Here is a 13,799-nt window from a genome sequence, read left to right on the forward strand (position 1 = left end):
TTAATCGCCATCACCATTCGTATTCGCATCTGGAATCCCCCATTCTCCTAAGAGTCTTCGCACTCTATCATTCCGCTTCAACTTGACTCCCATAATCTTATACCGAACAGTCTCAATAATTAAATCATAGATCTTTTCCGGCGGTCGCATTTGATTCTTGAAAATCCTTGCATTACGTTCCTGCCAAGTAAGATAAGCAGAGGCTGCCACTACAAGTCTACTCACATAATCATTTACCGACTTCGAGTGGCTGTTGAGCTGAAGCCGTGCAACAATATCCTCCCACTTTGACCCAATGTTATCCATGCCAGCTTTGACTCGGACCATATTCCACACCTGTGTAGAGTATTTGCATTCAAAGAATAAATGTTTATGCGAGTCATGGTTCTGATAACATAGCAAGCAGCATAACATATTCATGTTCTTCCTCCTCGATATATCCCATTGAAGGATAATATCTTGTGTAAGTAACTTGTTTCGCATGATTAACCACATCAGAAAAGAGTGTTTTGGGATGCACTGCGCAAACCAAACAATTTCCGTCCAATTGACCTCCGTAACGCTATACCGAAGAGACTCCCAAATGCACGAGGCGGAGACATCTCGCATCACATCTCCATCACGCCATTTGACACTATCCTTCTTAGAAACAATCGGCTGAATAGGATCCAACTGGTTAAGGACGGGATAAAGATCCCTCCAAGCCGTGGGCCATTGCCAAACACCCTCAATATTAATCTCGGCCACAGAACTATCCAACCGGAATCCCGCATTTGTTATCGTTCTAGGAGACAGAAAATTACCTAAAGGCCCTAACGCACTCCAGGTGTCATACCAAGCTGATGTTGAACTTCCATCCCCAAGAGACGTCCAAATATAATTCCTTATTATTGGCCGAAGTTGGAGAATTTTACGCCAACTCCAGCAGCAATTCGTAGGAACCCTTACTATCCAGAAACTTTTACCTTTTAACTTGTAGTCATGCACCCAATCCACCCAGAGAGATTTACGTTTAGTGAGGATACCCCAAACATGATTTGCCATAAGAGCTTTATTAAAATCACCAATACGCCTAATACCCAATCCCCCTTCATACTTCGGAGTGCAAACCGATTTCCAAGACACCTTTGCCCTACCTTTTCTAAACGAATTATCTTGACTCCACAGAAAATTCCTCATTCTAGCTTCTAAGTCATGAATCACCCGAGTCGGTAAGATAAAAACCGAGGACCAATAAACATGCATAGAGGAAAGAACAGACACAATAAGCTGTAACCGGCCAGCAAAAGAAAGAAGCCTGTTCTTCCAGTTGGAGATACGCTTATCTAATTTTTCAACCAGCACACTACAATCTTTATAAAGCAATCTAGTGGAAATGAGCGGAACCCCCAAATACCTTACTGGAAGAGATCCCTCCACAAAAGGCATGACATTTAGAATAGCAGTTTTCACATGTTGAGGGACATTGCAAAAGAAAATCGTGCTCTTTTGAATACTAGGAACCAAACCTGACATATTCGTGAATTTAGTGAGAGACGACATAATACATCTTGCAGAGCTCACATCTCCTCTAGCAAATAAGAAAAGATCATCCGCGAAGCACAGGTTAACAATCTGCTGTTTCTCACATCTGTTGTGAAACCGAAATGAGGAATCCAACCGTGTTTCATGATGCAGAACACCCGTTAAAATCTCCATGACAAGCGTAAACAGGTAGGGGGAGAGTGGATCCCCTTGCCTTAACCCACGTTCACCTCGAAAATAGCCATGAATATCACCATTAACACAAACCGAGAAGGTTGGTGTAGAAACACAGGTCATAATCCAACTGACCATCTTATCATGAAACCCAAACCCTAGCAGCACAGCTCTCAGAAATCTCCAATCAACAGTATCATAGGCTTTTTGTATGTCTACCTTAAATGCACATCTCGGAGGCCCGACATTCCTGTGATAATTATGCATGAGCTCCTGAGTAAGTAAAATGTTATCCGAGATTTTCCGACCCGGAACAAAAGCTGATTGATTGATATTGACAATCGTATCAAGAGCTCCCTTAATACGATCAGCAAGAATTTTACTAATGCATTTGTATAAAACATTGCAGCACGCTATTGGACGGTAATCTGTAACATTGGAAGGGGTGGCAACTTTCGGCACTAGCACAATAACTGTATGATTTAATTCCCGTAACAACTTACCAGTAGAAAAGAAATCAATAATAGCGTTTGACACGTCTTCTCCTATAACCGTCCAAGCACCTTTGTAAAACGCTGATGTATAACCATCCGGACCTGGGGCTTTGTTAATACCAATGGAAAACATAGCCTTACGAACCTCATCCGCCGTAACCTGACGCACCATATGATTCGCAATATCCGAATTCAGGGTAGCCGAGAACATGTCAGCCGTTGGCGACGAGCCAATGTCACCCCGACAACCCAAAAACTTTTCATAATGCTGGATAAGAGCTTTAGGAACATCCTCACCTTCAAACACGTCACCACTCGAATCCTTGATAGCATTAATACGGCTAATATGGTTTCTAGCTTTCAACGAGGAGTGAAAAAATGCCGTGTTCATATCCCCTGCATGTAGCCAATCCACCTTTGATTTTTGTTTAAGAAACCGTTCCTCATCCAGACACGCAGCTTGATAATCACGGTTAATAGCAGCCTCCTCGGTCCGTAACTCGACATTCAACGGGTCCATATCAATACGACTTTGAACAACATCCAGCTTAGTTCGAATCATGCTAACGTTCCGATGTAAGTTTCCTTGTTTGAAAAGAAGAGCTCTAAGAGGAGCTTTCATCAACCGGAGCTTCTTGACCACCCAAAACTGTTGAACACCATCAATACCTATCTCCCAAACCCGTTTCACAATCTCCAAAAATTCCGGTTTATGGGTAAGAAAATTTGCAAATTTAAACGAACGCCTTTTAGACACCTCACCCTTCGGAATTTTAAGGATACAAGGGCAATGATCGGAGGTCGTTAGATACATGGAGCTTGCACAGGGAGGAGCAGGTCGTTGTGGAGCATGGATTATGTTTTGAAACTTATTGAACTTATGTTACACATTTGGGTTTTCGTACTTATGCTTCCGCTATACTTTTAAACTATGATTATGTTTGAACACCTATCATATTGAATGACTGGTTTACGATTATTATATTTGGTATTAATTACATGTTCGATATGATTGGTGGCTTGATCATGGTCAGTCTCGCTCCCAAGCGGTGATACTCCGCAGGTGGATTTTGGGGGTGTGACACTTGAAGCCTTGCTTTCGCAAAATTCTCTTTCAGCAAGGTAACTTGCATAAAAGGGTTGCTGATTTGCGTCTTAAGCTTGACCATGTTCAACACCAAGTGGATGCAAATCCCTTGGATTTGTTGCTTCGGGACGAGCTTGCCACATGTCTTCATGATTTTCAAACGGCTGCTTATGATGAGGAGTGCTTCCTTAAGCAAAAAGCCAAGGTTGAGTGGTTGTGTGCGGGGGATGCAAACACGAGGTTTTTTCATAAGTGTGTGCAAAGTAGGAATGCTAGGAATAAAATTTCGAGTATTCTGGATGTTCATGGGAACCAATTCGAGGGTGATCAAGTTCCAACGGCATTTCTTAATCATTATACGAATTTTTTGGGTATGGATTACCAGGTTGAGGATTTTGATTTTGGGGATTTATTTGCTAACACTTTGAATGATTTTTCCGCTAATCATATGGTTTGTTCGGTAACCCGTGATGAGGTTAAAAAAGCTATGTTTGGTATTGGTGAAAACAAGGCTCCAGGTCCGGATGGGTACACCTCGGCTTTCTTTAAACATTCGTGGGATGTGGTGGGTGATCAAGTTACGAACGCAGTTCTGGATTTTTTTGAGAATGGCCAAATGTTGAAGCAAATCAATCACACTATTATTGCTTTAGTCCCTAAAAAGGATTCTCCTAACACGGTGCTTGATTATAGGCCGATCTCCTGTTGTAATGTCCTCTTTAAATGCATAAGCAAGATTATTACGGATAGAATTAAAGGAAGCTTGGATGGCTTAGTCAGCATTAATCAATCAGCTTTTATTCCTGGTCGCAAAATAACCGATAATATTCTTCTAACGCAGGAGCTTATGCATAACTACCATCTTGATAGAGGCCCGGCTAGATGTGCCTTGAAGATTGATATCCAAAAGGCTTATGATACGGTCAACTGGTCTTTTCTTAAAGCTGTCTTGGAGGGTTTCGGGTTTCATAGGAAAATGGTCATGTGGATTATGAAATGTGTGTCTACAGTATCCTATTCTTTGAGCATCAATGGGGAGCTGCATGGATACTTTAGTGGCAAGAGAGGTCTTAGACAGGGTGACCCATTGTCTCCATACTTATTCACCTTGGTCATGGAAGTCCTATCTCTCCTTCTTCAGCGTGCTTCGATAATTGGCTCAGGTTTTAAATTCCATGCGCAGTGTGCCAAACAAAAGATTGTTAATGTATCTTTTGCCGATGATTTATTTATCTTTGCTCATGCTGATTGTCTCTCGGTTAAGCTGATAAGGGATGCGCTCCACAGGTTTACGAGGATATCGGGTTTGGTTCCAAGTGCTCCAAAAAGTTCTATCTTTTTTTGCAATGTTCCTCCCCATACAAAGGATCAGATTTTGAGGTTAATGCCATTTCAGGAGGGTTCCCTCCCTGTTCGTTATCTTGGAGTGCCTCTTGTTTCTTCAAGACTTGCTTACAATGATTGTAGAATTCTGGTGGAAAGAGTTCAAAGGAGGATTGATAACTGGGTGTCTAAGTCGTTATCGTTTGCGGGTAGGCTCCAGTTGATTAATTCTGTCATTTCCGCTATGTATTCTTATTGGGCCTCCGTTTTCATGCTTCCGGTCAGAATTGTTAAAGATCTTGAAAAATGTATGCGTCGGTTTCTATGGAATGGTGGTGTTCGGGGTCCGGTTCGTTCTAAAGTGGCTTGGAAGGATACTTGCTTGCCTAAGTCTGAGGGTGGTTTGGGTATTCGGAGTGTCATGGAGGTTAATAAATCGCTGATTTCGAGCCATGTTTGGAGTATCATCAATAATCGGCGTTCTTTGTGGGTTTCGTGGATTCATTCTTACAAGCTTAAAGGCTCTAGTTTTTGGGAGGTTAAATGCTCCGCTAATCCGAGTTGGGGTTGGAGAAAGATCCTTGCGATTCGTAATCAGATTCGGCCTTATGTTTGGAAGTCTATTAAAAGCGGTCGTCAAACAAACGCATGGAGTGATAACTGGAATTCTTGCAGCCCGCTCCGTTCCTTTATATCGCCTAGGCGTATTGCTAATGCAGGGGTTCAACCTGGGCACGACAGTTGCGGATTTAATTGATTCTAACGGTCAATGGAAATGGCCAGTGGCGTGGTATGATCTTTTTCCGGTGCTAATAAATATTCCAGTTCCCACTTTAGTGGATGATGTGGCTGATCGATCATGCTGGAAGGATTATGTGGGTAACCTACAACAATTCCACTCTTCCCAAGCTTGGAACTCTCTTTGGGTGAGAAATGATAAAGTTGCTTGGGTTGATGCGGTGTGGTTTAGCCAGTGTATTCCTAGACACTCGTTTCATGTTTGGCTAGTTATTAATAACAAGCTAAAAACTCAGGATAGGATGTCCATTGGGGAAGCGGGTAGTGCTACTAATCTTATTCTCATGTGTTGTCCGCTTTGTTCTTATGACCGTGATTCTAGGGATCATCTCTTCTTTCAATGTTCCTATGCCTCTGAGGTTTGGGAAACAGTTAGAGAATGGGTTGATATGGGGAATGTCAATAACACTTGGGAATCGGTTATGGGCTGGTTGGAGAACAGTGCTAGCACGAGACATCTTGGCGGAGTTGTATGCAAGATTCTGGTTGGGGCGGCTACCTATTTCATATGGCAAGAACGAAATAATCGGCTATTCTCGAGACTGCACCGATCACCGGCTATTCTTTCGCAAGTCATTCTTAATACTGTTAGGTTGAAGATAATGGGATTCAGGATTGCGAAGCACCCGGACCACATGAAGATCATGGACCGATGGCAGATTTCGAAGAAGAATTTAATGGAGGACCCGGGCTAAGGAGGATCTTATTTGTTTTAAACGTTTAGTTTGTGGTTGTGTGTTGGTCGGGTTGTTGTCTTGGTTGTGTTTGTTTCTCTTTCTGGTCTTTGTTGTTTTGGTTCTCTAGTCTGGGTATGCCTTGGCTAGTAGTATGTGTCTAGTTCTGGACGCATCCTGTTCTTTTATTGGTTATTTATAAAATTCACCGGGGTAATCCCTTTACCCAAAAAAAAAATCACCATCATCATTGGCACAAGGCCTTCAACACTTTGATTCTACATTTCCTCTAGAATCATTCAAGGTAATTGCTTATTGATTGTTGTAATACTTGTAAACCCTAATCGATTGCTTGATCATTATCGATTCTTGTTTTGGTGTTCATGAAAACCCGAGCTCTCATATAATAATTCTGTGGTTTTTGATTGATGTTTGACTATGGTGAAATGATTAATGTTCTGTTGCGTAATCATATGCTGATCGTTAGGTGACTACCTTGTTAGAATACTGATCGTTGGTTTGATTTACTACATCGCATGTGTAAGAAATTAGGGTTTTTAGCGTAGAACGTAACTGTTACAATCGTGCAATGGAAGTTGAATATCTATTGAGTTATGTTTGTCAGAGTTTTGTAACCCTAATTAGTTGTCTGAGTTTTAAAGGAATGATTGATGTCCGAGTTTCATATGCTTCATATATCCGAATTTTTGTTGATAATATATGGTCCGAAGTATAATCATGAAGCCTTAGTCCGAATTTTTAATATGTAATCATGTGATCCGAGGTTTAAAAGGGACATGAAGTCCGACTTATATGCATACAACACTTAGTCCGAGTTTCCTTTACATATTGCTGGTCCGAATTTTAAGATGTAAGGAGAGTGGTCCGAGTTTTTCTTTGAATGCATATAAGGTCCGAGTTCCTTTAATGAGATATGTCCGAACTTTTAATTAAATCAAGCATGTCCGAACTTTAATAAAATGTGAGAGGTCCGACCTTTATGATTTGGTGCCAAGGTCCGAGTTTTGACACACCATGATCTAGTCCGAGTTTAATCTTCATGTGTGGTCCGACCTTTGAAAACATAGGGATGTCCGACCTTGTTAACCCCCCCCCCCTCTAGTCCGAGGTTGTGAAGGACAACCTCCCTTGTCCGAGTTTGTTTGTATGAGAGCCCATGGTCCGAACTTGTGGCCCAATCCTCTTCGGTCCGAGTTTAAACCCCCCAATCTCTCATGTCCGACTTTTGACACCCACATCCCCTTATCCGAATTTTAAAAGGGGTTAACCCCCAACACACTTGTCTGAGTTTTTAGAAGGGCAAGGCCCTGTCTATTTTGCGTATGATTAATATGAAGACAGGTATTGTATGTTAATTCATGATTTGATCTGTTATGAGATGCCTGTAACACTGTTTAATGTGTTTACCTGGTAGAGCATGTTAACTGCCTGATTATCCTGTCAAGTATTAAACTATATGGATTTGACTGACTACTTAAATGCCGCATGATGAATAATTGCCAAACACAATGTGACATTAGATTTGTGTGCAAGATTTGTTACGAACGAAAAACTGATTTATTACACGTGCATACTATAGGACTTGATTGATTAATTACAAGCACATAGTTAAGCATACCGAGCAAACCAAGGTGAGTTCACACAGCCAAGGCATGGGGTTCCCGGGTGGGAATGGGATTTGATGAACTATTGTATATACTTCGCTGATAGAACTACGACTAGACTAGTAACACTTATTGAACTGATCTTCGCACACCTGCCAAGGGTTGGCCGCGATATTATGACTGACTTCGCACACCTGCCTTTGGAAGGCCGCGAACTGAATTTACTAATCTTCGCACACCTGCCTGGTAGGCCGCGATACAGATAAACCTAGTCTAGAATACTCGGGAGGAACATCCCCTAATATCTTCGCATACCTGCCTGGGAGGCCGCGATGGAAACTAATACGATACATGACATAACGAACGAACATACTACTACTCACACTATACTATTACTGAACTGTTAACTGTGAACTCGCTCAACTAGTTGTTGACTCGTTGCTGCATGCCTTGCAGGATCTTAGGTACTTATGGAGCTTGCACTGGAGGCGCGGTCGTTGTGGACAAGGATCGTGATTACTATGTTGAACTGTTATGACATTTAAAACTATTAACTATGTTAGGTTACTTACATGCTTCCGCTACTTAAACTATGTTTTGTTGGAACATCAATTGTATTGAATTGGGTTTATGAATTTCTTTAATTATTTATATTGTTCAATATGATTGGTGGCTTGATCCTGGTCAGTCACGCTCCCAAGCGGTGATACTCCGCAGGTGGATTTTGGGGGTGTGACTTTACATTTCATGCTATGTATGCCCATGGTGTGCGTACTTAGTACATTGTTTCACATTACATTTTATGCTATGTATGCCCATTGTGTGCGTACTTAGTACAATTGTTTACATCACATGCCTTCATTTTGGTATGACATTTGGTTTGTTTAACATGGAACAATACATTCATTAACATTAGCTACGCCATTCGTTAGTAGGTAGTGGTACCATAGGAATTGACAACTCCCGTTCCTGAAATCCTGGGTTTGTTTGGATTGGAAGGAATGACCGAATTCGATATACATAACTTAGATAAACCTTTAATTTGTTTAAGGGTTTATCGCCACAATCTCAAGGCTTGGATGTATGCATTTTCACAATACCGCATAAATGTTTATATCAGTATAGCATGCATTGTTCCATAAAACATAACGTTGATTTAAACCATGTTTTACTTCAATACCTTGTTTTGTGCATTTTACATATGGTTTAGTTGATACATCTCACTTACCATACAAGATATATTTTGGGTACACATTACATGAACTACATTAAACATAAACATTTTGACATTGACATACATACTTGGTGGTTTACATTGAACATAGACATTTCGATATGGTTTACACAATAACACTTGACAATTGGTTTATACATGAACAATTTACATGGTAGTTGGTTTGGGTAAATGGTTTGAGTAACGTGGCGTATGTAATATGGTACAAACATGGTGGATACGCCGCTGGTACTTCCTATATATAAATGCTTGTATAATATTACATATCTTAGCGTTATCTAAATCATTTCAGTTTAGACATATTACGTTTTACATAAATAACATATTCTTCACAAGACATTATTTTTACAAACAACTTATCTTATACAAACTCATTTTACTAGGTTATCCATTTAACCTTACACTTTATTTATACATATCATCTGAGCTTATCGTTTTTCATACGACTTACAAAACAAAACAAATTACAAGGTTCATGATTGAATGTTATTAAACGTTTTCTTTAAACTCAAGTCATGAATCCCATTTTCACAAAACCTATGTATCTCACAGGCATTTTTATGCTGACGTACCTACTTTCACATGTGTTTTCAGGAGTTATCGCTTAGGATGACGATTGTGACACTAGGGCGGACCTGTGCCTTAGAGACTAAAAATGAAGATAGAATAGTTTAATTATGTTATGAACTCCTTGTTTCCTGTTTAAGACAATATTACACTCTTGGTTGATAAATAAAAATGTAACTTTAATTTCAGTGGTTATGAAACAATTAATTCTGTCCCAACACTCCCCGGCGTTTCCGCCGCGGTTGCATGTTATACGCGGCCGGGGTGTGACATCCAGCTCGAGGTCGAGCATTTAATATGAATGCTGTTGAGGCGCAAGCAGACAATGAGGTGGTGAACGGTACGTTCTTTGTTAATAATCAACATGCGTCTGTTCTTTTTGATTCAGGGGCCGATAAGAGTTTCATGTCGTTATCTTTTGAGCCATTGCTTCGCGTGTCTAGAACGAAACTAGGTAAGCCTTTGACAGTAGAAGTTGCTAATGGAGAACCCGTTGTTCTTGATTCTGTTCTTCGCAACTGCCAATTGAACCTTAGCAACCATCTTTTTCCCATTGACCTCATGCCTATGCAACTTGGAAGCTTCGACATTATTGTGGGTATGGATTGGTTAGCCAAGCATCGCACAGAAGTAGTTTGTTTTGAGAAGATCGTTCGTGTGCCGCTTTCGTCAGGTGAGATACTACAGGTTCGTGGTGAAAAACCTGTTAGTAGCCTCAAGCTTATGTCCTGTTTTCAAGCTCGGAAGTATCTGCGAAAGAACTATGTGGCCTTCTTGGCACATGTTACAGCAGATAAGGGCAAAGGTAAGTCTATTCAAGATATCCCTGTTGTTCGGGATTATCCGGAGCTGTTCCCTGAAGAGTTACCTGGCCTACCTCCAGCACGCCAAGTCGAGTTCCGTATTGATCTTGTACCTGGTGCAAATCCCATTGCCAGAGCTCCATATCGTCTTGCACTATCTGAGATGCAAGAATTGTCTAAGCAGCTTCAGGAGCTTTCTGATAAAGGTTTTATCCTGTGACAACTCGAGTTTCTGACTTTCACTTTCGCATTAAATGCGCGTTGACTTTGACTGTTTAGTTGTTTGGATTGTGGACTTGAAATTGTACGCGTTGTGTTTTAATGAAACGTATTGTCGTTTTGCCTATATGTGATTACTTGCTGTGGTAGAAAATAATATTAGAATTATTATTAAAACACTTAGTCTAGATCACGAAACATGACATACAGTTCGAAGGATCTCGAAACATATCCTTCGATTCGAAGGATCAACTTTCGGTTCGAAGGATCTCGAAACATATCCTTCGACCAAGGACTCTATCCTTCGACATCTTTCGGCCCAGTCTTTCTAATGGGCTTGGCCCATTCCTGTGATACGTTTATATACGTGATGCATGTAAACCGGCTGTGAGTTTTCAAAAAAAAAACCCTAATACCCTTCTCTCTCTCTCTCGAAGTCTTGTAGTCGGCTGAAAGTTCTTGTGCACCCGAAACCCCACTAGTTTCAATCCCCTAATCCGGACGTGATTAATTACTTGTGAGTGCATAACCTAGCATACCGAGCAAACCAAGGTGAGTTCACACAGCCAAGGCATGGGTTCCCAGGGTGGGAATGGGTTGGATGGTTGTTTGTGCATGCTTAAATGATACTTGTCGAACTGCCTTCGCACACACCCTGGTTGGTAAAGACTATGGTCGCGAACGAACTACTCAACTGCCTTCGCACACACCCTGGTCGGTAAAGACTATGGTCGCGAACTGATCAATTGCCTTCGCACACACCCTGGTCGGTAAAGACTACGGTCGCGAACTAACGAACCTAATCTTCGCACACATGCCTGTGAGGCCGCGATGGAACTGATACGATATGAAACTTAATTGAACGAACGCACTATTACCCAAACTAAACTATTAACTGTGAACTCGCTCAACTAGTTTGTTGATTATCTGCTGCATGCCTTGCAGGACCTTAGGTACATATTGGAGCTTGCACAAGGAGGGAGCAGGTCGTTGTGGGAATTGGATCGCGAACGTTAATTGAACTCATAACTACATTTGAGAATTTTATTACTATGCTTCCGCTACTTAAACAATGTTTGGTTTTGAAACATCAGTCATATCTTTATGAATTGTATTAACTACTTTTGATTATTAAATACTATGTTTGATATGATTGATGGCTTGATCCTGGTCATGTCACGCCTCCAAGCGGTGGTACTCCGCGTGTGGGATTTTGGGGGTGTGACAGATTGGTATCAGAGCCATTGGTTATAGAGAACTTGGTTTTAATATGGAAAAACGTTTTTATTAAAACCAGACTATAACCAGAACAGTGCTCTCAACGATCCACAACGACGCTTCGCTCCACGTGCAAGACTCAACTTCCTAGGTAATAAGGTTTATGTTTATTGCCTACATGCTAGAATTTGCATAGAACTTTGCTCGTAGTATGCTTACATTACCTTGCTCACAACTTGTCATTGCATGAGAATACTTATGTGCTTACACTCTTCTGTCATCGCACTATTCGCGAACCTTTCTCACTTATGTTGCCTTTGATGTGAAGATCAATGGCCGCACGAATTACCATGACTCAAGCCCAGCTAGAGGCTCTCGTTGCTGCGGCAGTTGCAGCCGCCCAAGCAGGTAGTATACCCTGCAGTATAGACACTAGGATCTTTAGATCCTACATTAATTCTCGTACTTAACTTTGCCCTATTCGTACACAATAGGTCAACCCGCTCAGCAACAACCTGGGTGCACCTTCAAGAATTTCATGGATTGTCGTCCTAGCTCGTTCAGTGGCACGGAGGGAGCAGTTGGACTCCTCCATTGGTTTGAAAAGCTCGAGTCGGTTTTCGAAATGTGTGAATGCCCTGAGGCTCGCAGGGTGAAGTTCGCCACTGGCACACTTGAAGGGATTGCGCTCACTTGGTGGAACGCACAAGTGCAGATCTTAGGGTTGGCAGCTGCTAACGCCACACCCTGGAATGATTTCAAAGAACTGATCAAGAGGGAATACTGCACTAGAGAAGACATTCACAAGTTGGAGGACGAGTTGTATAACTTGAAAATGGTTGGTTCGGAAATCGAAGCTTACACCAAGAGATCGAATGAGTTGGCTGTGTTATGTCCAACTATGGTGGACCCTCCATACAAGCGTATTGAGTTGTATCTCAAAGGTTTGGCGCCAGAAATACAGAGCCACGTTACCTCGGCTAACCTCAACAATATCCAGGAAATACAGCGTCTCGCTCATCGCATCACCGATCAGGCAGTGGATCAGAATAAACTGCCAAAGCGTGTCGGCGCTACTGCTACAGTCACTCCAGCTGCTAATTCTGCTACACCCAGCGACAACAAGAGAAAATGGGATGGGGATTCCAGCAGGGGATCGGTGTCTGTTCAGTCCCAAACTCAGCAACGTCGCACCAACGATTACCAGAGTCCGAGTCAGCAATCATCGGGAAGTCAGGGACAACGTGGTTATCAGGGAAATCATCCGTGGTGCAACAGGTGCAACAAACACCACAGTGGAAGGTGTCGGAAAGATCGCTGTCAAAGATGCCACAAGATGGGCCATGAGGCCAAAGATTGTAGAAGCGCGCGACCAGTAAACCAGAACCAGCAACTCCCACCGCCAGCTCCACAGAATCAGCAGCAGCAGCCACAGCGTGGAAATCGGGGATGTTTCCAGTGTGGGGCTGAAGGTCATTACAAACGCGATTGCCCTCAGTTGAACCAGAATCGCAACAACAACAACAACAACCAGGGCAACGGAAATAACAACAATAACCAGAACAACGGGGGAAACAACAACAACGGCAATGAAGCTCGTGGACGTGCTTTTGTGCTAGGTCGGGGTGACGCAGTGAATGATCCCAATGTGGTTATGGGTAAGTTTCTTCTCGACGATATTTATGTTACTGTCTTATTTGATTCGGGTGCTGATACAAGCTATATGTCATCGAAAATGGGTAAATTATTAAAACGTACACCAACACCCCTAAACACCAAACACGTCGTAGAACTAGCCAATGGTAAAAGTGTAGAAGCCACACAGGTAGTCAAGGGTTGTAGTATTGTTCTAGCGGGTCAGACTTTCTCGATTGATCTCATACCCATAGTTTTGGGTAGTTTCGACGTCGTCATCGGTATGGATTGGCTATCCCAACATCATGCGGAGATCTTATGCAAAGAAAAAGTTATTCGTATTCCTCGCTCCAGTCAGGAACCTCTCGAAGTACAAGGTGACAAGAGTGGTGCTGTGGTTGGCATCATCTCTTTCTTAAAGGCG

At 42.0% G+C, this 13,799-nt stretch overlaps 1 protein-coding gene across 1 annotated transcript; it reads right to left on the reverse strand.

Moving 5' to 3' along the window:
• On the reverse strand, positions 1–3,006 carry LOC110914529. Its single transcript, XM_022159319.1, has one exon. The coding sequence runs from the start codon at positions 3,004–3,006 to the stop codon at positions 1–3; it is 3,006 nt and encodes a 1,001-aa protein (XP_022015011.1).
• Positions 3,007–13,799: the final 10,793 nt, after the last annotated feature.

This window comes from Helianthus annuus, chromosome 15 (genome assembly GCF_002127325.2).
Source record: "Helianthus annuus cultivar XRQ/B chromosome 15, HanXRQr2.0-SUNRISE, whole genome shotgun sequence".
Taxonomy (NCBI): Eukaryota; Viridiplantae; Streptophyta; class Magnoliopsida; order Asterales; family Asteraceae; genus Helianthus; species Helianthus annuus.